General features: G+C 50.0%; 1 protein-coding gene across 7 annotated transcripts in view; it reads right to left on the bottom strand.

The window, feature by feature from the left end:
* LOC139166873 (complement factor H-like) overlaps positions 1-24,545 on the bottom strand; it is a 1,233,958-nt gene that overhangs the window by 1,143,754 nt on the left and 65,659 nt on the right. For 4 of the 7 annotated variants that reach the window (XM_070751048.1, XM_070751050.1, XM_070751053.1 and 1 more), the window contains one exon: positions 4,124-4,177. The exons of 1 other annotated variant lie outside the window; for it this stretch is intronic. In XM_070751048.1, coding sequence (XP_070607149.1) covers positions 4,124-4,177 — 54 coding nt within the window. The remainder of the gene's footprint in view (positions 1-4,123; positions 4,178-24,545) is intronic. 2 more of the 7 variants (XM_070751051.1, XM_070751052.1) reach the window with 1 other exon arrangement.

Raw genomic sequence — 24,545 nt, 5'->3', positions numbered from 1 at the left:
CAGGCAGCGGCATCCCTTCCAAGCCTCCCCGGTCCAGCCCGCCCGGTCCAGTCTGGCTCAGAAGCCCTGGGTGTCACCTGGAGAAGATCCTCCGAAACACCCCAGATGCCTGCAATGCACAGCTGAGGCCGGGACATGACTCGGCTGATGATATTTTGGAAATCCAGTGGGACGCGGAACAAATAATTTAAAAGCGTGACTGTCCCCCAGAAAGCGGGATGTCTGATCACCTTATGCTAGATCCCTTTCAGATCTTATCCCATATTTTCCTCTCTGCTTTATATAAATAATCCAACAGTCAGCATGATTTGGTTGTGACAAGGTTCCAGCTTGTGAGATAAAGAAGGATTATTGAAAGAACTTGCTGCTACTCTGACAAGATGGTTATCAACTTTTCAAAGCAAACTGGGGAGGAAAATGATAGTTAATAGATAAATAAATAGATAAATGGGATTTGGGCTTTATTTGTCCAGGCAGAGGGGAAAAGATAGTATAAATGATCCTGCTTTGCAGAGGCTGACGCTCTTTAGGACTATTCTCTATTTATCCAAGCATAATAGGAAGTAATCCTGTTAAAATGTGACTTTACATGCACAGGTATCTTCCACCTTCTCAATCGTGGGCCCCCTCTCAAATATTTTTGTGTTTATTTAAGAAGTTGAAATAGGGGCCACATTTTGAAACATATGAAAAAGTTTTAAAAACATATTCTAATCCAACTATTCTAAAATCCCATCAGTTTAATTAAAAAGAGGCTTGTTTGAAATGTTATATATCTTAGCTCTAATAGAGTAGTTTAACAAAGGAATCTCACAAACGCTGCTAGCCAGCTGTTGCAAAACTCTGTGGTGTACCATGGATGAAGCACATGTGTGAACAAAACAAACTAGCAATCTTATTAGGCTGCCAGAACTACTTTGTGGTAAAAAGCATTGTAGACTTCCCAAGCTATATATGCCATACAGTTAAAAGACAACCAAAGAAGTTATACATCTTTTTAGATTATTGAGGGTAAGACCATAACTTGCTACGATTCAGACAAAACTGATATAACTGAGATTAGATAATCTGATGAATCATGGGAATTATGTATTTGTTTGTTTATTTATTTATTTGACTTCTATACTGCCCAATCCCGAAGGACTCAAAGCAGCTATCTAAAAAACAATAGTTTGTTTATTATTATTGTTATTGTTGCTGTTGGAAGGGACCTTGTAGGTCATCTAGTCCAATTTAATTTAAGCATTTAACAAATCTGTGAATTTCCTTTAGAACAAAAAAAAAATCTTCACACTTAAAATAATTTGGGGGGGGGGGGAAACAGACTTTTGTTTGATTTTTAAAATCTCTACTACACATTCCTTATGCCCATCTTTGAAACTATACCAGTGCAATGCTAGAGATTTACTTTTGAAGAATTACTTCAAAACATGCAGAAAACCAAGAGAACAATTCATTAAACTGCCAGGATTGAACAGCTACTTTAATGCATATAACACACAGGATATCTTTGCATTTCAAAGATACTGTTCCAAAATGAACAACTATGATTCTTAGAAAATAATACTATAACCTCTAGAAATGAATGAAAATATTTTAGAACTGGATCTGCAGATAGGCATTTTTCAAGTTTTGAATTTACCATTTTATGATGGAACATTTAAGTTAATACAAAATGGCATTTACATTTTTTTAAATTTAGAAAATAAAGTTATAGCTTGTTATTCAATTCCAAAAATAAGTAACACAGAAGAATCAATAGAAGGCCTGCTCTTTATTATCATTTAAAAACCGGTCAACCTATTCTCATTTTCTCCTAATTTTTCAATTTTCTCATGGAAAAAACACTAAGCAAAGAAATTTTTAAAGGAATGACATTTTACCCTATAATGAAATATGACATTTTTGCCTTTCTTATCTTTTTTACATTAACTCTTCTTTCAAGGATAGGGAGAATGCAATTCCCAAATATTGAAAGCAAAACCACACTAAAGCAAAACCTTACTATTAGTACAATGTTGGGCTCAACCAATTAAAAAAAGCAAAGGGTACCTTTCAATACATGTCATTTAAAAAGACATTTAGAAAAGTACAGTAATAATACAGTGGTACCTCGTCTTACAAACTTAATTCGTTCCGTGACGAGGTTCGTAAGAAGAAAGCTTTGTAAGATGAAACAATGTTTCCCCTAGGAATCAATGTAAAAGTGAATAATGTGTGCAATCCCAAAACTCACCCCTATTACCTTCTTCCCGGCCGCATTCAGATCCTTGTTCTGGGGCGGGTGAACGGGGAGGGAGAAGACAACGCAGGCTGCCTGGAGGGAGTCTCGTTGGTGGATTGACACATGTGGGAAGCTGCCTGGCAGCTTGTCAATGGTGGTTTTCCACCCGAGAGAGAAAGAGAGAGGGAGGGAGGGAGAGAGAGGCTGACTGCCTCTCTTTTGCAAATGAGCTGAGCCAGCCCCTCCCCTCTCCTCCTGCCCCGCCGCCAAATTTGTCCTGAGAGGCACTGCAGCCGCCTTTTTCTCTGGGCTGGGGCAGCGCTTCTCCTCAAAAGCCCCAAGATAGGGCTGCTGGGTTCCGCTGCCCCCTGGACGCGCCCAGTGGATTTGCCCGAGGAAGAGAGAGCAGCTGAGGGACAGGCGAACACGGGGTTCTCCGTCCGTCATACACACACAGAGGAGAAGGAGGGCAAGAGAGAGGGTGAGAGGGGGGAAAAGAAATGGGGAGAAAGAGAGGAAGGGAAAGAGAGATGGTGTGTGTGTGTGTTTGTGTGTGTGTGTGAGAGAGAGACAAAACCACAGTTCTCCCTTCCCCACCAGTGCACCGTGAAAAATTTAACAGCCAAGGTGGAGGTGGGGAGGGAAGGACTGAAAGGCAACCAAGCGAGGCTCGTGAGGTAAACTCCAGTTTCTCAGCATGGACCAGCAAAAGGCAGCAGCGGGAGGGAATACAAAGAACAACTGGAGAGATGGAGCCACACTCGGCTACCTAGGCTTTCTGAGAGAGAAAGAAAGGCAAATAGAGAGGAAGAAGGACAGAGAGAGACCCATTTTCAAGAGGGGAGAAAGAGAGAAATGAGTCCTGTTTTCCAAAGAGAGAAAGAGAGGCAACTGGGTAGGAGAGAGGAAGGAAAGAGCCCGGGCTCTCTTACTGCGCGTGCACTCTCTTACTGCCGCAGGGATTCCCCTGCCTTGTGACTGCCACCGCTGGGATTTCCCATTTGCTTGCCGCCCCCGCCGGGATTCCCTGCCTCCGGACTGAAATGCCTGGGATTTTCCCTTTGCTTTACAGCAGCTGGACGAGATGCCTCCTCCTCCTCCTCTCCTCCTCCTCCGGAGCCCGCGGAAGAGAAAGAGGAGAAAGAAATAGTCCCATTTTCAAGAGGGGAGAAAGAGAGAAATGAGTCCCATTTTCCAAGGAGAAAGAGCGGCAAATGGGTATGAGAGGGGAAAGAAGAGTCCCGTTTTCAAGAGGCCATTCTTTCTCTCTTTGGAAAATGGGACTCCTTTCTCTCTTTCTCCCCTCTTGAAAATGGGACTCTTCTTTCCCCTCTCCTACCCATTTGCCTCTCTTTCTCTTTGGAAAATGGGTCTCATTTCTCTCTTTCTCCCCTCTTGAAAATGGGACTATTTCTTTCCCCTCTTTCTCTCCTGCAGGCTCCGGAGGAGAGGAGAAGGAGGAGGCATCTCGCCCAGTTGCTGGAAAGCAAAGGGAAAATCCCAGGCATTTCAGTCCGGAGGCGGTGAATCACCGCGGGTGCGGCAAACAAATGGGAAATCACGGCGGTGGCAGTCACAAGGCAGGGGAATCCCTGCAGCAGTAAGAGAGTGCACGCGCAGTAAGAGAGCCCGGGCTCCAGTTCGTAAGGTGAAGATGGTTCTTAAGAAGAGGCAAACAAGTCTTAAACACCGGGTTCGTATCCTGAAAAGTTCGCATGAAGAGGCGTTCGTAAGACAAGGTACCACTGTATTTCTAACCTAATGACAGACATAGTATTCTCAATCAGAACTATATATCTGCTATAATTTATAGTGGCAGATCATAAAAATAAACACATAATTAATATAAATATTAAACCAAATAACATACATATGACAGAGCCCAACATTAATAAATACCTTGTTTTCTGTGCTTTAATTCTTCCAAATTCTGCACTGAATCTGAAAAAGAACCTCAAAAGGAGAACAAATGATCATTTTAAAAGATATAATCTAAGAGGTGTCACGTCTTCTTTACTACAGTATGTCTAAATTCAAGAACAGATATTTATTAAAAATATTTATTCACCAATTACAAAATTCCATCCAAAACTAATTTGCTAGTTAATTAAACCAGCAAAAAATAAGACAAAACACAGCAACCATGTATACTTAAAACAGCTTTATTAAGATACAAAAAATATCTATAATATCTATAATAAAAAAAGCAAATCTTAATCTAGGAATTGCCAAGATTAATGACAGTAGGATGTCTAGCCATGCCCTACACTATCTTTATTAGTCGAATATTCAGGTATTTAAACTCTTTTTAACCATTTATTCAAGCTTTAAGAGAAAGTAAGTTCTGATTTATGAACACAACATGAAGATTGCATTTTTTGAACAACAAACAGAAAGCTCTACTCAAAGGAAAAAAGAGTGAACAGGATTGTAAGAAAAATAAGGACAAATAGATATTTGAAGTTTGTGACTAGATGATTTTAAACACAAGCACCAATAGTTTAAGCTGCTTCTGTCTTAAAAAGGGAGTCGTGGGGGGGGGGGGAGATGGCAGGTCCAAAACAGCACTAAGATCAAGGAACAGAGAGAGGAATTGGGAACAGTTGCCAAGAGATTATTGACATAATCTAGGCATGCACAAATAAAATCATAGATTCCTCAGTCTGTCTCATAGAGCCCACCAGCAATATGCATCTAGGGCAAATTACCTACTTTTGTTATCAGTTCAATAAGTGACTGCAAAGTCACCCAATTTCAGTTCCATAAAATACACATTGATTAAAAGAGATGCCAGGAGATGCATTATTTTCACATCTGTTGTAATATTGCAAGGGCTACAAAAGCAGTCTTGACCGATGACCATAATGGAACTTGCTTAACAACCTCCACTCCCTGCTCTTTTAGCAACAGTGCGGTCATTCAATGACTGAGCTGGTCATTCAGCAGGGCAAGTCTCAGGGTTGGGAGCCTCTGCTCCAGGCCTTCCCAACCCTGAGACTCTTCTGTGCTTCACTTCCCCTTCCATGCAGGATCCCCACAGCTTTTGGGCACGCTCCTCCTCCCATTGGGTTCTCACAGGCCTTAGGCCTGCTTCCCATCCCAGCAGGTCCTAGAACCTCCACTTTGCTTACCTATCAAAGATCCCTTGAGCTCAGGAGTTCGGGGCAGGGAAGGAGAATTTCCTATATAATAAGTCACAGTTAGTGCAAGTTCAAAAAACCCGCAATATTCGATTTAGTGAGAATTGTAAATTGATACTAAGTGACATTTAATGTGATAAACATTTAATGAGAGTCTAGTGTTTGTGCAATTAAACCAAGCAAATGCATAGCGACAGTTTTAGATGCAGCAAATCTTTATTTGTGCAAAATGGGAGAAAAGAAAATTCCTGTCAGAGGAAAATAGTACAAGTTTAAAACGAAGAGGTCCACTATTACGTTAGAGCAAAAAATTGTGCATATGAACGCTGAAGGAAAAATCCATTGTGTATAAAATAATTTAAGTTTTATTTTAAGAATATCGCCGGCTCGACTTACCGGCCCACGGCGGTTTTGCGGAAGGGCCGGGCAGACTCGGACCCTTCGATGGCGGCCGCCATCTTGTTTTCGGCCGAAATCTCGCGAGACGAGATTTCGGCCGGGAAAGCCTGGCCCACGTGGCCGGGCATGACGTGGGGACCGGGCGGGGCTTGCTGGCCCTATTTAAGGGCGGCAGGCCTCGAGGCAAGCCTTTTCGCCCGGACCCAGCACTGGAGCAGACACATGGCTGTCTGCTCTTGGAGTCTCTTTCGGCGGCCGCGTGGGCGGCCGCCGCTTTTGGAAGCCTCGTCGGAGGCTTGAGGAGGCTGCAGCTACTTGGAGCAGCTGGGCGAAAGCCCCATTCATGGCCGGCGGTCCGCCCCTCTTCTCCCGCTTCGTAAGAGGCGGCCGAGGGTTGCGGCCGCCATTTTGGAAGCCTCACCGGAGGCTCGTGGAGCGGTCTGGGGGGCTTCGGGTCCGGCGTGAAGGCCGGGTCTGTTTCGGCCCTCTATTTTGCCCTGGGGGGTGATCCTTTTGGTCGCCCCCTCGGGACCGTGGGGGATCGGGCGGGGGGGATCGCGTGGCGCCCCCCCGTTTTCGTGGCCCCGGTATAGGGGGCAGTTAGGCCCTTGGCGGCAGCTCCTTGCTGCTGCGCTGCCTGTGCAGGCAGAGGCCTTTTGCTGCCCTCTTGGCATTACTGTGTAAAAATAAGAACGAGATAACACATTAATAATAATAATAATAATAATAATAATAATAAAACTGATTATATTGGTAATTTTGGTTAACGCGATTAATATATTTATATATATATATATTATGAGCAGACAATTATTTAAATATTTATATAGCATCATAGAAGTCTGACGGCAGGAAGAGACCTTGGTCCATCTAGTCTGCCCTTATACTATTTGCTGTATCTTGTCAGGATGGATATATGTTTATCACAGGCATGTTTAAATTCTGTTACTGTGGATTTATCTACCAAGTCTGCTGGAAGTTTGTTCCAAGGATCTACTACTCTTTTAGTAAGGTCATAGTCCAACTTCAGTAATGTTATAGTCAAACATTGATTATTTCATATTTGGTAGCCCCACGGTAGCTGTGCCTGGGAGGGTGATGAGGCCCTCGGTCAGGGATAGCCAGGAAGGGCCCCCCCCGGTGGGTCCTGCCGTGGGGGGGAATGCGGTTGGTGCCACCCGGTCCCAGTTTTCTTGGGGGTTTTGTGCGGGGGGGGGGGCCTGTAACTAGGTTGCCCCCCCCGCCGGCTCGCACTGCGGGGGCACAGGCCCCTGGGGCAGCCTTTTGCTAGGGCCTGGTGTGTCAGGGGCGGGGGGGTTGGACCCCGCCAACGCAGGCAGTAGTGCCTCCGCCCCTGTTTTTGACGGCTTTCCCGTTGGGGCCAGGGGTATTAGGTATGGGGGCCACCACGGTGTGGGACCCGTTCGTGGCATGTCATGGTTTTGCTGCAAAGGGGCTTGTTTTCGCCCCTTGGTGTAGGTACAGCCATGCATGCGGGAAGGCAGGTTTCCCATGCCACTTCGGCGTGCCCATGCCCCTAAAAGGGGACGGTTAAGAGGGGGAGGGTCCAGGGAACAAACCCCACCTACTGGGGAAAATGGGCCCAGCCCACTTGATCTACTAACACTCGAGGGTTGGTTGAGGGACTACCACCCTCGCTCGGGAGCGGCTGCTCTCTTGCTAGGTTTCTCAAAGGGATTCACGATCCCTTACATGGGGGTTTGGGCAAGCCTTCAGGTCCAACAACCTCAGGTCGGTTGTGGGACATGAAGGCATTGTTCGGTCCAGAATAGCGAAGGAGGTGGCCGAGGGGAGGGTCCTTGGGCCCTTCCGGAGCCGCCCTTCCCGAATTTGGGGTGTCCCCATTATGGGGGGTCCCCTGGAAGGCGAGTGGTGAATATAGGTTGATTCCCCACTTGTCTTTCCCTAAAAGGGAGTCTTGAATGGTTTCGTTCCTGACAAACTTTGTTCAGTCCGGCACGCATCCTTGATGCGGCCGTGGCCGTGGTAAGGAAGTGTGGGGTTGGAGCCCTTATGGTTAAATGCGACATTGAGTCTGCATCCCGGCTCATCCCCATTCACCCAGACGGCTGCGGGCTCTTGGGCTGCCACTTCGAGGGGGGCTTTTATGTGGACAGGGCTTTCCCCATGGGTTGCGCTGTCTCATGCTCTCTTGCGGAGAGCTTTAGCGCCGTCTTGGTGTGGGCGCTCAGGAGGCGCAGTGGTCTGGGCTTGGTCGTATTACACTATGATGTAGGGGCTCCGTTTGCCCCAGCATCGTACCCGCTTATGTGCAGGGGTCAGGGCTGACTTCTACGTGTGGCGGGAGTTCTTAGAAAGTTTTAATGGGTTGTCCTTTTGGAGGCAAGAGCTTCCTTTGGAAGCTGGGTTGCAGTTGTGTTCTGAGGCTGCAGAGACCAGTGGTTTTGGGGGTTATGTTAGGTGACCAGTGGTGCTGGTCTGCTTGGCCTCCAGAATGGAGGGCCTCTTCATTGGTTAAGGTTTTGACCTTTTTGGGAGCTCTTCCCCTTGATAGTGGCCCTAGAGCTTTGGGGTGAGCTGTTCAGGGGCAAGCATGGGCAATTTGGTGTGACAGCCTAGTGGTTGTCCATGTTGTGAACGCCCTGTCCTCTACGAGTGGCAGGGTCATGCGGCTTGCTCGCTATTTTTGCGCTCAGGTCCTTGTCCCTGGACACATTGTTTTGGCTAAGCATGTCCCCGGGTTAGATAACGGGGTTGCTGACGCCTTGTCCCGGGGTCAGTTGGCCCAGTTCGGACCCTGGCCCCGTGGGCACGGGTGTCGCCAGAGGCTTTTCCTGTCCACTTTTGGAGCCTGGGTGGGCTCCGGGCAGTGGAGAGTAGAGGCTTGTTGGGCTACGGCACTCGCGGGAGTGTCTGGCACTCTGGGGGCTTAGCAGCAGGCAAGTGAAGAGTTTGGGGATTGCAGGCAGCATACGGGTTACCCCTATAGCTGGCCCGCCCCAGTTGTGTACATGGCCATATTTGTGTCCAGCTTAGGCAGCGTGGCCTTTAGTTTGGACTATTTGGTCCAGGTTGGCCGGCTTCGCCTTTTGGTCTACGGCGGGGGCGGGGTTATTGATTTATGGTGACTTCCGCATTGTGACGGTGCGGGAAGTTAGGGCCAGGGCCTTATTGCAGGCCGCTAGGTCTTTTTGTGCCTTCCATCTCATTACCTCAGTTAGGTGGGTGATAGGGTGTAGGGTTTGGCCAGGCCAGGTATGGATCCCGCCATTAGGGAACAATCGTTCTCGAGAGGCGCTGCCACTAGTGCGGTAACGGCGTTCTCGATACGGAGGATTCGGGGAAGTCACCCGCTGGCGGTCAACGGCCTGTTTTAGGGTACGAACGGCCTGTTGAGGGTCCGGGATAAGATCTTAGGCCAGGTTCCCTTTTGGTCCCCTTCTATTCAACCCCGCCAGGACGCGAACGACGGTGTTGCTTTGGGTCATGAGCGCTCCGAGACCACTCAGCAACAAGGTACCGTCGGGGGTGGGGACCCTGCCGTCGTGGCGGCTGGGTCCTTGTCTGGCGGGGGAGACGGGGTGTGCGGTGGGACGGGCGTTTCTACCGCTATTGCTGGGAGGGCGGCATACCATTGCTGCGCCCAGTTGGTGCTGGGAGGGCGGCATCTCAATGCTGCGCCCAGTTGGTGCCGGGGGGCGGCATCCCATTGCTGCGCCTGGATGTGTGCTGGGAGGGCGGCATCCAATTGCTGCGCCCAGTTGGTGCTGGGAGGGCGGCATCCCATTGCTGCGCCCAGTTGGTGTTGGGAGGGCGGCATCCTATTGCTGTGCCCAATTGGTGCTGGGGGGGGCAGCATCCCATTGCTGCGCCCAGTCGGTGCCAGGGGCGGCATTTCATTGCTGCGCTCAGAGGTGTGCTGGGAGGGCGGCATCCCATTGCTGCGCCCAGTTGGTGCTGGGAGGGCAGCATCCCATTGCTGCGCCCAGTTGGTGCTGGGAGGGCGGCATCCCATTGCTGCGCCCAGTTGGTCCTGGGAGGGCGGCATCCCATTGCTGCGCCCAGGTGATGTTGGGAGGGCGGCACCCTATTGCTGTGCCCAATTGGTGCTGGGGGGGGCGGCATCCCATTGCTGCACCCAGTCGGTGCCAGGGGCGGTATTTCATTGCTGCGCTCAGAGGTGTGCTGGGAGGGCGGCATCCCATTGCTGCGCCCAGGTGGTGTTGGGAGGGCGGCATCCGATTGCTGTGCCCATTTGGTGCTGGGGGGGCGGCATCCCATTGCTGCGCCCAGTCGGTGCCAGGGGCGGCATTTCATTGCTGCGCTCAGAGTTGTGCTGGGAGGGCGGCATCCCATTGCTGCGCCCAGTTGGTGCTGGGAGGGCGGCATCCCATTGCTGCGCCCAGTTGGTGCCGGGGGCGGCATCCCATTGCTGCGCCTGGATGTGTGCTGGGAGGGTGGCATCCCATTGCTGCACCCAGTTGGTGCTGGGAGGGCGGCATCCCATTGCTGCGCCCACTTGGTGCCGGGGGCGGCATCCCATTGCTGCGCCTGGATGTGTGCTGGGAGGGTGGCATCCCATTGCTGCGCCCAGTTGGTACTGGGAGGGCTGCATCCCATTGCGGCACCCAGGTGGTGGGTCTTGCACCTCGGTGGCAAGGACCTGTGTGGGCCTGGGGGTCTACTTTAGATCTGCCAGGCTCGTGAAGCCTGCGGTGGTTTCGCACGGTGCGGCCCTCCACGCGAGTGGTGTGGTCGAGATCCTCCCGGGGATCGCTTGGTGGGACGCCATTTCTCTTAGGGCCCTTCACCGGACTAGGCGGGGAGTTATTAAGGCCCTTGGTACAGTAGTCGGAGAATTAGGCGGGGTGGTAGTGGCCCGTTCCCGCATCACCATAGTTCAGCGGTGGCCTTACCTCGCTGCTGGTCTTCCTCCGTCAGAACAGAGGAACACCATTTTTCTTACAGGACCTGCAGTGGTCTCTGCGTGAGCTGGCGCAGTTAGAGGGGGGAGTCGGGGGGCCAAGATAGAGATCTGACCCCCGCTCCATGGCAGGTTAGGGGCGGAAATCTGGGTGGTGGTTCAGCAACTGCGCGTTCTCCCTTGGGCATCTTTGGGGATGATTGACAGGTTCTCTCCAAGCCCATGGTGGGTGCTACCTGCGCACTTGGGGGGAACCTGTCTTTGGGTCCCGCTATTGAAGTCCCAGGGTAGGGGTGAGCCAGCGGGACCCCCCTCATGCGAGTGCATGGCAGGGTCTCAGGTGAGGGAGAGGTCCCTCACCTGGACCAGCATCGACTACGCCCTTAGTTGCCCAGGAATGTTGACCTTTTACGTCATTTCCGCCCCGGAAGTGTTTGTTTGACCCTGCAGGTCCACTGTTTCCGGGTCATAGTTGAATATGTTGATTTATGCAAATTTATGCTAATTCATGCTAATTTAATTAATAAATTATGCAAATTTATTTTAATAAAATGACCCAAGTTTAAATCCAGCTCTGGTGTCCGTGTCGTTACTCCGTCTCTTCTGCAATATCGCCAGCTCGACTTACCGGCCCACGGCGGTTTTGCGGAAGGGCCGGGCAGACTCGGACCCTTCGATGGCGGCCGCCATCTTGTTTTCGGCCGAAATCTCGCGAGACGAGATTTCGGCCGGGAAAGCCTGGCCCACGTGGCCGGGCATGACGTGGGGACCGGGCGGGGCTTGCTGGCCCTATTTAAGGGCGGCAGGCCTCGAGGCAAGCCTTTTTTCCCGGACCCAGCACTGGAGCAGACACCCACCCGCCCTTCCCTATTTTGCAGTGTGCCTGGTGGGTCGCCTTCGGGGGCCGAATGGGAATTTTTTGCAGCCTCGCCCATTAGGCCGGGCTGTTTTTTCGCCCATTCCACACTGGGGAGATGGACGTGCAGTTAGGGGGTGCTTGCATTTAATAGGTTAATTGGCTTACCTCTGGTCATTTGGGTAGGCAGGTTAGGGGCGGAAATCTGGGTGGTGGTTCAGCAACTGCGCGTTCTCCCTTGGGCATCTTTGGGGATGATTGACAGGTTCTCTCCAAGCCCATGGTGGGTGCTACCTGCGCACTTGGGGGGAACCTGTCTTTGGGTCCCGCTATTGAAGTCCCAGGGTAGGGGTGAGCCGGCGGGACCCCCCTCATGCGAGTGCATGGCAGGGTCTCTGGTGAGGGAGAGGTCCCTCACCTGGACCAGCATCGACTACGCCCTTAGTTGCCCAGGAATGTTGACCTTTTATGTCATTTCCGCCCCGGAAGTGTTTGTTTGACCCTGCAGGTCCACTGTTTCCGGGTCATAGTTGAATATGTTGATTTATGCAAATTTATGCTAATTCATGCTAATTTAATTAATAAATTATGCAAATTTATTTTAATAAAATGACCCAAGTTTAAATCCAGCTCTGGTGTCCGTGTCGTTACTCCGTCTCTTCTGCAATATCAATATTTGCTGTCTGTAGTTTATGTCTTTAACAAGATTAGGATTTCCTGTTTTTCCTTATCTTGTGACTGTCATTTTGGAATCTGTTTTTAACAAGATAAATGTTTGCTAATTAACAAGATAAATGTTTTCTGATTAACAAGGTAAATGCTTGCTGTTTACCCAATAAACCATATAAGATGCTATTCATCTCCAGGAGAAAGAAACAGGATGTAGACCATATTTAGACAAGGAATTCTGTGTACCCCTATGATAGGTTGAGGAATTCTATGTACCTTTGTGATTTGTAAAACCTATATAATCTGCTCTTTAGCTTCTGTACAAGTGTCTCTTCCCTTGGGAAGAGTACCCGCTTTGCAAACAGTTTTTTGGTATACCCAGAGAGAATAAACATTTCTGTTCTCTTTGTCCAAATGTCTCGTGTGAACTTTTTCATAAAATTTCAGCGCACAACTTGGGGGCTCTCCGGGATTCCATCCTGTTGACTGTCCAGGGAGGAGCGTCTTTAGGTGCACCCTGTCCCATTTGGACAGAGGACGGACCTCCATGGAGAGGCAATTGGCTCTGGTAGACCCATAAAATTGGCTAAACGAGATCACTAGGACAAGGAGACAGAAAGAGGAAGAGACAAAGAGAAATAATAGAAGGCCCCTCGAGGACCGGGCAACCCTGTGCACAGGTCTGGTAAGTACCTGTAATTTGCTATGGCATTTTACAACTAAGGAACTACTTACTCAGACGGTTATTGGGCGGGTAGGCTAGGTTGTTTGGAGACTATTGAGTGTGTGTGGTAAGACGTCCTTTTGAGGGGTCCTATTAGAGGATCTGCAGGACGATGTGAGAGTTGACTCCTGATTTGCGGTTCCATCCTCCCGTGAGGGAATTGGCCAGAAAAGGAGGCACGAATGTTGGTGAAGTGTGAATTGAAAGTCTCAATAGTGGGGAACTCCAACAGGGAAATCCTAGTGGGAAAACTACCATTAACGTCCAAGGGCAAGATAATTCTTGGAAAGGTGGGCTAGGTAGCTTGGAGACTAAAAGATACTCCAATCTCTTAGTGGTAAAACTGCCTCGGGTGGGCTAGGTAGCTTGGAGACTAAAAGATACTCCAATCTCCTAGTGGGAAAACTGCCTTAAAAATCTGAGATCAAGAAGTAAAGAAAATAATGGGAAATAAAGAGTCTGCAGACATAAAGAGAAAAAGAGAGAGAGAGAGAGAAAAGAGTCTGGTTCAGACTCTGAACCTGAAGAGAAAGAGTTGCTAAAACTTTTATTTAAGGAAGTAAAAGAGTTAAAGGGGCAGATAGCCCAGAGTTAAAGAGTTAAAGAGCTCTGTAGTAACAAAAGGAGGAAAGTTAGATTTTGAAAATGCCTGGAATCAACAAAGTCTGAAAATGCAATTTTTGAATTGGTCATTTGATTTAGACCCTCCAACTACTATGCAGATTTCAGGAGAATGGAAATTCCCCAAAACATCAAGTTTACTCCAAGTAAGAAAAGAGGCTGAGTGATTAATAGGGGATTTAACATAATAACGATGTGTAGAATTGGATTGATTGTGATATGTTTTGGCTGGCCAGCAAATGAATGATGTGTGTGTTTGTGTGTAGAATAGAACTCACTAGCTTATGAAAAAGCTCCCTGGAATAATTGTAGATTGATTTGTATGAAATGGAATTTTGATATGAAAATGATGTATACAAGCAGTAAGAAAAAGTTGGTGTGAATGCATTTTTTATTCTTTAAAACAGTAAGCTGTAACAAAATGTATGTTATTTTCTAAAGCTAGAAGGAAAAAAAATGTTGAGAGAATGATGAGTGGAGAAAAGTATTACATTTCTGTGTGTGTGTGTTTGTGTGTGTGTGTGTGTGTGTGTGTGTGTGTGTATGTAACATTTTCCTTGTCAAGGATTCTTTTGCCTTGAAGGAGTAAGAGAGAGAAAGGATAGCCCCCCCTCCCCCTTTGAGTGTAGCTGCTCGCTTTTAACAGTTACCCCCCCCCTCACTCCCCCTTCTCCTTGCTTGAGAAAGGAGGGGTCAATGGGCAGCTTATTCATAAAGCCTTTAACTGTTTGGATTTGATTCTTTTTTTAAAAAAAAGATAATTTGAGGTTTTTAAAAGAATTTTAATTAAACAAACACACACACACACACACATTTATATGGAAAATATTTTGAAAATATTTTGATGTTTTAATCTATTATAATTTGCTTCCATTTGAATGGAAGTTGAATCTGATTTATTTTACTAAAAGCAAAGCATTGATTCTGAAGTTTGCCCCAAATATATTTCAGAGCATTAACTTAGAATACCTATTAAGATTGTTTTCTGAAAAGAAAAGAAAAGAAAGGCAAGGGCTGTTCCTTTTCCCCCCCTTTTTATGTCTCTGTGTGGGACACATTGATTAAAAAAAATAAATTAAAAAAGAAAATAGAAGACCTGGTGCTGCACTTTAGGGCTTTTTTTTTGTTAACAGCACAAGTTGTTGCCCTTCAGAAATTGTTACAGAACTGGTTTAAATATTTTCAGTGTTACTGAAAGAAAGCATAAAATTAATTGTTGGAGGAGCTGTGGTAGTTAGCACCTCTCTTTTTGGTCTTGAACCGAAAAGCCAGTAGAAGGTAGATGGATTGAAAGAGTTTGAAATATGAGAGAATACTTATGGAGCAAAAGATTAGTGTTAACTACTGATGTTAACTTGAATCCAGCTTAGTTTTTAAGAGGAGATTTGGAAGAATCAAATAAAATTAATGAGATGAAGTAATTAAATTACAGACCAGAGTTAGATCTGACTTGATGGATGTGTCCTTGAGAAAAGGAAGAGAAGGGCAGCGCCGGACTTACCCAGCAGGCAGGCTTTGCTGGAGGGACCGGGAGACACGGTCCCTCATGGCGGCCGCCATTTTGGATCCCGGGCGAAGTCTCGCGATGCGAGACTTCGCTCGGGAGATCAGGGCCTGATTGGCCAGGCTCCTGATTGGTCCGGGCGGGGCCTGCTTGCCCTATATAAGGGCGAGCAGGCCCGGGGCTCTCCCTTTTCGCCCGGACTGCTGATCTGAGCAGACGTTCGTTCGTCTGCTCGCGGCGGCCATTTTGTTGGCGACCTCGTGCGAGGCGCCATTTTGTGGCCTGCAGGACTGCGGAAAGCCTTTTGCTTGTCACAGCGGAGCCAGCATCGGCTGGGCTCCGCTCCGGTTTGGAGCCCCATTGCCTGGTTGGGTGTTGTGGGGGGTGCCGCCTTCTGGTGGCCTCGCGGGCCCGCGGTGGTTACCGGGGGGCCTTTGGCCTGGGTATAAAGGCCTGGTGGGGGGCCTTGCTGCCCGTTGGGAGGGGGGTGGATTCGCCTCCTGGGAGGTCTGCACTGCTGAGGCCTGCTGCTTAAGGCAGGCCTTGCCTAAGTGGTGCAGGGTCCTTTGGGGGTTTGGTCACGCCCTCTCTCCTTCCTTCTGTTAAAAATAGAACCAAGTTCAGGTAATGGCCCCTAAAAGGAGGCAAGCTCAGGCCCTCCCTACCCAACCAGTGGTGTGGCCTAGGAGGGCTGCCAGGACGTCTGCCCGGGCTCGGGCTGCGGCAGAGGGGCCCCCGGGGGGGATCCCGGTGGGGGGGGTGGCGGGGTTTATACCCACGGTCCCTCAACCCGAGATGTCCCCTTCTCTCTCCTGGGCCAGGGTCTTGGAGCGGCTTGATGAATTGGAGAGGTGGCGGTCGGGTGCAGGCCCGGAGGGGCTTCCCTCGACTGCCACCGCAGCATGGGGCAACGACCCCGAAGAGGAGTCAACCCCAGACGGGCAAGTGGCCCACAACGCGCAGATGGCCCACACCGGGCAGATGGCCCACACTGGGCAGACGGCCCACACTGGGCAGATGGCCCAGTCGGGGCAGTGGTCATCGTTCCAGGGCCCAACAAGGATGGGCCCACCGTGGATGGCTTCTACCCCTTACGGGGCAGGTGAGGTTGCACCACATGTAGGCACATCACCGCTCCTTCCCGTGCAGGGTCCCGGGTTCATCCCGCCCACATTGGGGGGTGGCAACAGCTTTATGGGGACTGCTGCAGGCACCTGTGGACAGGTCTGGTCCCCGCCGGCTCCGCCAGTGGGGGCGCCAGGGGTACCTGCCCCAACCGGGGCGGGGGTGGGGGGTTGGATCCCTCCTCCACCGGCCATTATGCCACCGGTCCCTTTTATGTATCCACCGGGGCTTGGTGTGCTGGGCTCGGGGGCCACCACGGTGTGGGACCCGTTCGCCAGCATCAAGCCCGGGGCCATCCCTTGTGGGTTGCCCGCAACGCCTTTAGGGTATCATCTCCACCCGTCAGTGAAAGAAGCAATATGGCGGGGGGAGTATGTCGATCTTTTCTCCATTCTTAACAGGGAGGTCCCCAAGCAAGATAAGGAGGTGGTGCCTGGGGAGAAGGTTAAGAAAACAAAGGTCACAAAGTGCTTCAGCTCTTGGCTGTACGCCTTTTTGACCTTTGCGTCAGTGGTAATTCAGAGGCAGCCGGGTAGGGCCGCTGCCTTGCTGAAGTACATCGACCTTATTGCGAGGGCCCACTTTGAATATGGGGGCACCATATGGAGGCATTACGACAAGGGGTTCAGGATGCGTATTGCCCATGACCCCTACTTGCCTTGGGATATGGTGGTTCCGGACCTGTGGTTCCAGGCCACGCATATGTCAGGGAAGGAGGGCTGTGATAGGACCGATAGCGGTCACTTTATGGAAGAGGAGCCCGTGACGCCCGCGCCGGCCAAGGCCGTGGTGGGCGCCGTTGGAAAAGGGGCCTCTTTGGTGTGTCACGAGTTCGCTGCAAAGGGGGCGTGTTTTCGTCCCATGTGCAGGTTTCGTCACGCCTGCGGGAGTTGTGGGGGGAACCATTCCACAGCCGTGTGCCCCCGCCCCAAGAAGGGGCCTGAAAAGAAAGGCTCGGGCCTCCCAAAGCCTCCCCCGCCTGCTGGGGGAAAAGGGGCCCAGCCCAATTAATTTACGGGTGCTTGAGGGTTGGTTGGGTGACTACCACCCTCGCTCGAGAGCGGCCGCTCTCTTGCTAGGTTTTTTGGAGGGATTTAGGATCCCTTACATGGGGGTTAGGAGGGCCTTCATGTCTGACAACCTTAGGTCAGTTGTTGGACATGAAGACATTGTTAGGGAGAAGATTCGGAAGGAGGTGGCCGAGGGCAGGGTCATTGGGCCCTTCCCGGAACCGCCCTTCCCGAATCTTCGTGTATCTCCCTTGGGTGTGGTCCCCAAAAAGGCGAGTGGTGAATTTAGGTTGATTCACCATTTGTCTTTTCCAAGAGGGGAGTCAGTGAATGACTTCATTCCTGACGAGCTGTGTTCAGTCCGGTATGCATCCTTTGATGCAGCCATGACGATGGTTAGGACGTGTGGGGTGGGAGCACTTATGGGTAAATGCGACATTAAGTCGGCATTCCGGCTCCTCCCCATACACCCAGACGACTTTGAGCTGTTGGGCTTCCATTTCGAGGGGGGTTATTACGTGGACAGAGCTTTACCCATGGGTTGCTCTGTCTCGTGCTCTCTTTTCGAGAGTTTTAGCACCTTCTTGGAGTGGGCGCTCAGGAGGCAAAGTGGTCTGGGTACGGTCGTTCACTACCTTGATGATTTCCTGTTGGCGGGGCCTGTGCATTCGGAGCAATGTTTTGCTCTGATGCGGGACTTCGAAGCCCTTTGTGCTCACTTGGGGGTGCCTTTAGCCTCTGAGAAGACCGAAGGCCCCACCACCAGGATTACCTTCCTGGGTATTGAATTAGACTCAGAGGAGCAATCTTCCAGATTGACCCTAGAGAAGTTGGTCAAGATTAAGAGGAAGCTTGCTGAGGTGCTGGGCTGCCGGAAGGTGACCCTACGGCAGCTTCAGGAATTGGCAGGCATTCTTAATTTTGCCTGTCGGGTAGTTGTTCCTGGTAGGGCTTTTTCCAGGAGGTTATACGATGCGATGAAGGGGCTCCGTTTGCCCCATCATCGTACCCGCCTCTGCGCTGGGGTCAGGGCTGACCTCGGCGTGTGGCGGGAATTTTTGGTCAGGTTTAATGGTTTGTCTTTCTGGAGGCACGAGCTTCTGTTGGAAGCTGAGTTGCAGCTCTGCTCTGATGCCGCGGGGACTTGTGGTTTCGGGGTAGTGTTAGGTGACTGGTGGTGCTGGTCTGCATGGCCTCCGGAATGGAGTGCCTCTTCGTTGGTTAAGGACCTGACGTTCTTGGAGCTCTTCCCCTTAATAGTGGCCTTAGAGCTTTGGGGGGAGCAGTTTAGGGACAAGACCGTGCACTTTTGGTGTGACAACCTAGCGGTTGTCCATGTGGTGAATGCCCTGTCTTCTAAGAGCGACAGGGTCATGCGGCTTGTCCGACATTTTGTGCGCAGGTCCTTGTCCCTAAATGCATTATTTTTGGCTAGGCACATCCCCGGGTTGGATAACGGGGTCGCTGATGCCTTGTCCCATGGTCAGTTGTCCAGGTTTCGGACCCTGGCCCTGTGGGCCCGAGAGGTGCCCGACGAGTTCCCCGGCCACCTCTGGAGTCTGGGAGGGATCCAGAGTGGTGGGGAGACGAGGCATCCCGGGCAATCCCCTTGTCTGTAGCGCCCGGCACCCTTGGGGCATACCAGTGTGCGGGTAGGAGTTTGGGGTTTTCAGGCAGGGCAGGGGTTACCAGCTTTGCTGGCCTGTCCCTGTATAGCGCCTGGCCGGGTTCTGCGTCCAGCTTGGGCAGCGTGGCCTGTCAGTTAGGACAATCCGGTCCTGGTTAGCCGGCCTCGCCTTTCTGTCCAAGGCGGGGGGGGGGGTTGCAGTTTTTTCGGGTGACTTTGCATCCGGAAGGTGCTGGAAGGCTGTATGAGGGAGCAAGCGGGGGCCCCTGGTGACACTTGTCAGGCTCTGACGGTGGAGCAGCTGTCTTTAATCAACGTGGTTTTGACAGTCTGTGTTCCTCATTGTAAGAGGCCCGGGTTTTTTTTGGGCAGCGACTTGTGTCATATTTTTTTGGGGCCCCTTTGGGTCAGCGAGGCCTGGCCTCATCTCAGGCTGTCAATTCACTCCGTGCCTTCCAGTACGCTGATCTGGCCTTTAGACTAGGGGGGTGTCCCTTGTGGTAAAGGGTCTAAGACAGATCAGCTACGCAGAGGGGTTACCATCTAGCTTAGTGCGGCCGCCGACCAATTGGTGTGTACGGTGGCCGCCCTATAGCTTTGTTGTTTCTGCGGGGGTCAGGTCCGGGGTACCTGTTTAGGCATTGGGACGGTACCCCTCCGACCTGTTTGCAATTTTGGGCTTTAGTATCCAGGGCAATGGCCCAGGTGGGCAGGGATCCCGCCGGTTAGGGAATGCATTGTTCCGTATCGGCGCCGCCACTAGCACGGCACTTTCTGGTTTCCCGGCCCAGTGGATTCGGGAGATCGGCCGCTGGCGGTCAGCGGCATATCTGGGTTCTGTTAGGCCCGCTGAGGATCCTAGGCAGGGCTTAGGCTAGGTAACCTCTCTGTGTGTGTGTCCTCTTGCAGGTCCCCAGGCTAACGTGATACCGGCGGCGCTGCTGTGTGGCCACAGCATGATTTTCTGGGCCGGCCGCCTGGCGGCCAGGAGCGCCGTCGGGACCCAGCTGTCCCTGGGGCAGTGGGTCAGGGTTGCCTGGATGGGCCGGAGAGGTATGCGGTGGGAGGGTCTCCTACCGGCGTTGCTGGGCGGTCAGCATTCTGTGGCTGCGCCCGGCAGTATGGGGGGCGGCTCCTGGAGTCGCGCCCAAGTGGGTTTGGGTGGGCAGCGTCCTGTGGCCGCACCCAGGTGGCTGGTATTGCACTTAGGTGGCAATGACCTGACCATACTGGGAGGCCTGGCGCTGATCATTCAGGCACGCGAAGACCTGCGAGGGCTTCGTGAGGTATGGCCCACCACGCAAGTGGTGTGGTCAGAAATATTACCTAGGCTTGTGTGGAGGGACGCCTCTTCCCTTAGGGCCATTCACCGGGCTAGGCGACGGGTGAATAGGGCTATGGGTAAAACAGTTAGGGAATTAGGTGGGGTGGTGGTGCCCCATCCCCTTATTACAATCCGATGGCGTTCACCTGTCTGAGCGGGGGAACGCCATTTTCTGACAGGACCTGCAGCGGTCTCTGCGTGAGCTGGCGCAGCTAGAGGGGGGAGTCGGGGGGCCAAGATAGAGATCTGACCCCCACTCCTGTGGCAGGTTAGGGGCGGAAAACTGGGGTGGTTTAGCAACCGCGCGTTCTCCCTTGGGCATCTTTGGGGATGATTGACAGGTTCTCCGCAAGCTCATGGAGGGAGTTTCTGCCTGAGCAGCTGGGGGGAACCTGTCTTTGGGTCCTGCACCTTTAATTCCCGGATTCCGGTTAGCCGGTGGGACCCCCCTCATGCACAGCATGGCAGGGTCGCAGGTGACGGCCTGGCCCTCACCTGGACTTGCATCGAGATACGCCCATGAGTTGCCCAGGAATGTTTTTTGGCATAACGTCATTTCCGCCTCGGAAGTAGTTGTTTGACCCTGCAGGTCCAGTTCCGGGTCATAGTTGATTATGCTAATTTATGCAAAGTATTGAATAAATTATGCAAATTTATGTTAATAAAAATGACCCAATTTAAATCCAGCTCTTGGGTCCGTGTCGTTACTCCGTCTCTCCAGCAAGGGCAGCGCCGGACTTACCCGGCAGGCAGGCTTTGCTGGAGGGACCGGGAGACACGGTCCCTCATGGCGGCCACCATTTTGGATCCCGGGCGAAGTCTCGCGATGCGAGACTTCGCTCGGGAGATCAGGGCCTGATTGGCCAGGCTCCTGATTGGTCCGGGCGGGGCCTGCTTGCCCTATATAAGGGCGAGCAGGCCCGGGGCTCTCCCTTTTCGCCCGGACTGCTTATCTGAGCAGACACCCGCCCGCCCTCCACTATTTTGCAGTGTGCTTAGGGGTCGCCCTTAGGGGGCCGAATGGGAATTTTTTGCAGTTCTGCCTCTTAGCAGAGCTGTTTTTTCGCCCATTCCACACTGAGGTGATGGATGTGCGGTTAGGGGGTGCTTGCATTTATTAGGTTAATTGGCTTACCTTTGGTCATTTGGGTAGGCAGGTTAGGGGCGGAAAACTGGGGTGGTTTAGCAACCGCGCGTTCTCCCTTGGGCATCTTTGGGGATGATTGACAGGTTCTCCGCAAGCTCATGGAGGGAGTTTCTGCCTGAGCAGCTGGGGGGAACCTGTCTTTGGGTCCTGCACCTTTAATTCCCGGATTCCGGTTAGCCGGTGGGACCCCCCTCATGCACAGCATGGCAGGGTCGCAGGTGACGGCCTGGCCCTCACCTGGACTTGCATCGAGATACGCCCATGAGTTGCCCAGGAATGTTTTTTGGCATAACGTCATTTCCGCCCCGGAAGTAGTTGTTTGACCCTGCAGGTCCAGTTCCGGGTCATAGTTGATTATGCTAGTTTATGCAAAGTATTGAATAAATTATGCAAATTTATGTTAATAAAAATGACCCAATTTAAATCCAGCTCTTGTGTCCGTGTCGTTACTCCGTCTCTCCAGCAAGGAGTTTTGGTTTAAGCCAATTAGAAAGATATTGGAATGTAAGAGACGGGGCAGAGGATGATTTAGACAGTAAAGAAGGATTCTGAAGTTTAGTGGAAGAGAAAGGAGAGGTTTTGTGTCCCGAGGCAGGGACAGAGGCAGAGGCAGGGGCCAAGATAGAAGATGGGGATTTGGAAGTGGACAAGGAGAAAGGATGCCTGGAATGTGATAGATGGATCTTCAAGATTAGTGGAAGGACATTGTTCCAATGGATATTCCATTATTAGGATAATAGGATAATATGAGAGAAGAACAGGGATGGTAGGTGCAATAGTGTGCTTTTGCATGCCCCTTACAGACCTCTTAGAAAAGGGGAGATGTCAATAGTAGATAATTTAAGGTTGAAGATTTTGGGGTTAGGGGAAGAAACAACAGAGTCAGGTAGTGAGCTCCAGGCATTGATCACTCTGTTGCTGAAGTCATACTTTCTGCAATCAATTTTGGAGCGATTTACATTTTGTTTGTATCTATTATTGTGTTGTTGTTGTTGGAGGTGAAGTAGTCATTAATAGGAAGGACGTTATGGTGTATGATCTTATGAACAACAGTTAAATCAGTTGTTTGGAGGAGACGTAGTTGTAGACAGGAGTTTCACATACTATAGCTCTACAAATGTTGAATAAAATAAAATAAAGTTATTTCAGAATGAAACTGTTTGCCAGACAGTTTAAGACACTGATGTTTATATATAAAATAAACATGATTTTATATTCTTTAAATGCAATATGAGTTGCATTATACATTCCTCAGTTTTCCAGTATTATACTGGAATGAAGTATTGGTGGTGATTGTCATCCAGGAATCCCTTATGGCTTCTGAAGGCACTACTCTATGTATCACCAGATGTGAGACCCTGTTCATTAAATTGCACTCTAGCGATTAACGGGGATTGTTCCTGCTTGTACAATAACTTCCCTACTTGAGCTCCTTCATTCCATTTCTAGGATGAAAGTGTGATTCTCCAGACTTCAGAAGACTTCCATTTGCCTTCTCTGGGTATGGGATAAAATGACTCAGGAGTTCATGCCTATCTTGATGGTCATGGGCTTATTTCAGATCTTCCAGACCAAGGGACACCAACTAATGATTCTTGGACCACTGGTGGTCCGTGAGAAAATTTTGGTGACCCTCAAAAATTATTTGCATTTTTTAATTGCACTAAATCAGGGGTCCTCAAACCATGGCCTTTGGGATAGATATGTGCAATGAATGCTTGTGTTGCTGCAGAGAGTCTCCCCCTTTTTTTCCAGATTGGAGAGGAACAGAAATTCTGACTTGGGGTCTGCTTCAGCCTCCTGGTGCAGGGCTTTGGATGGCCTGAAACTGGCTGACCATCTCAGCCCACCGAGCCTCCGGGCTCCAGTTTCTGGCCTTGCACATCTGCAGGTCTTCCTTCTGCTTGGAAAGCCTATGCTTGTAGTCTTCAGTGAGGTGCTTCTGCTGAGCCTCCTTCTTAGCCAGATCCAATTTGAACTGAGCCAGCTGTTTCACCAAATTTTTCTTGTGGTGGCTGTTTAGCTGCAAAAACTGTTTCCTGTTGCATGGGCAGGTGAAGAATGGCTGGGAGGGAAGAATAGAGGCTGGTGAGTTGCCTCTTGATGTGAGTGACATTAAGTTGGCCACGCCCATCCAGGTGGTCATTAGGCAGATCATATTCATGGTCAGCAGGATTTAAAATTATGAATTTAGTTGTCCTTGAGGTCTGATCTGTTGGTGAATCCTGATCCAGAGCTCAACATGGAATAATGATCAAGCTCCAGATCTAGTTTCCTTTGGAGAAATGGCTGTGTGATCTGGAATTGGGAGAGCTTCCAGTGTCTTAAATTACACACTGATTATTATGGGATTATCTAGTGTCTCTATGGGTCCATTAGATTGGCCTGTCTTAGATGATGGATTCATAGGTTTCAGGGGAGCTGGGTAGTTGTTCCTGCACATCTGTTTTACAGTCCATCCAAAGACTTAGTCAGTTGAAATAAGAGGGGGGCTGAGGTAGGTAGCAACCATGCAATATCTCATCTTGGGAATCCTGCCATTTCCCATGGCTTATGAAAAAGCTGAGGGAGATGAAAGGACAAAAGAAATGTCTAGAATATTGCTGGCACTCAAAAAAGGATAGACGACTAAATATGGGTTAGAGCTCTATTAAGGTCTATCATGTGGCTGTGAGGATGACAAATCCTTCTGTACCCCTACTGCATGCACTAATAGTTGCTCCATGGTCATGTTTAGAATGGCACAAGACCTTTTCAATAAATGGGGTTTGAAAATTGTTTTGTAGAAACATAAAGAGAAATTTGTTCATAATCTGTTAGGAAAAAAAAATGCTCAGATAAGTTCATAGTTAAATGCCAGCCTTGTTGCATGTTCAGAGCAGATGCCTGGGAAGGAATCCTATTTGGGAGCAGTTTGAACTGTTGGACCTGACAAAGTGGACTAGGTACTTATGTTTGGGAGTTCAGCCATCTCTTCTATAAATCCATGTCCCTTCTGGCTCATTAAAGAAGCCTGTATGAGATCTTAGGCACTGCTTAATACTGGACAATTTTAGTCCAGTATTTAACCTTGGTTTGGAAATGTGGTTGAGAAAGTTTTGCATAGCTTCACATGACCTTGTGTTTGGGAAATAGAGCCAGCTGCTTTCTGAATTGAAGGGAAGACTTAAAACTGGATTTCCCTGCATTTAGTCTAGTACCACTGTATCTTGCTGGCTCTCTCAGACATGAACTATGGGTGAATGATTATAATGAGATATGGTTATCCT

This window comes from Erythrolamprus reginae, chromosome 4 (genome assembly GCF_031021105.1).
Source record: "Erythrolamprus reginae isolate rEryReg1 chromosome 4, rEryReg1.hap1, whole genome shotgun sequence".
Taxonomy (NCBI): Eukaryota; Metazoa; Chordata; class Lepidosauria; order Squamata; family Dipsadidae; genus Erythrolamprus; species Erythrolamprus reginae.
Note: the sequence above shows the minus strand (reverse complement) of the source record. Positions and strands in the feature narration are given on the sequence as shown.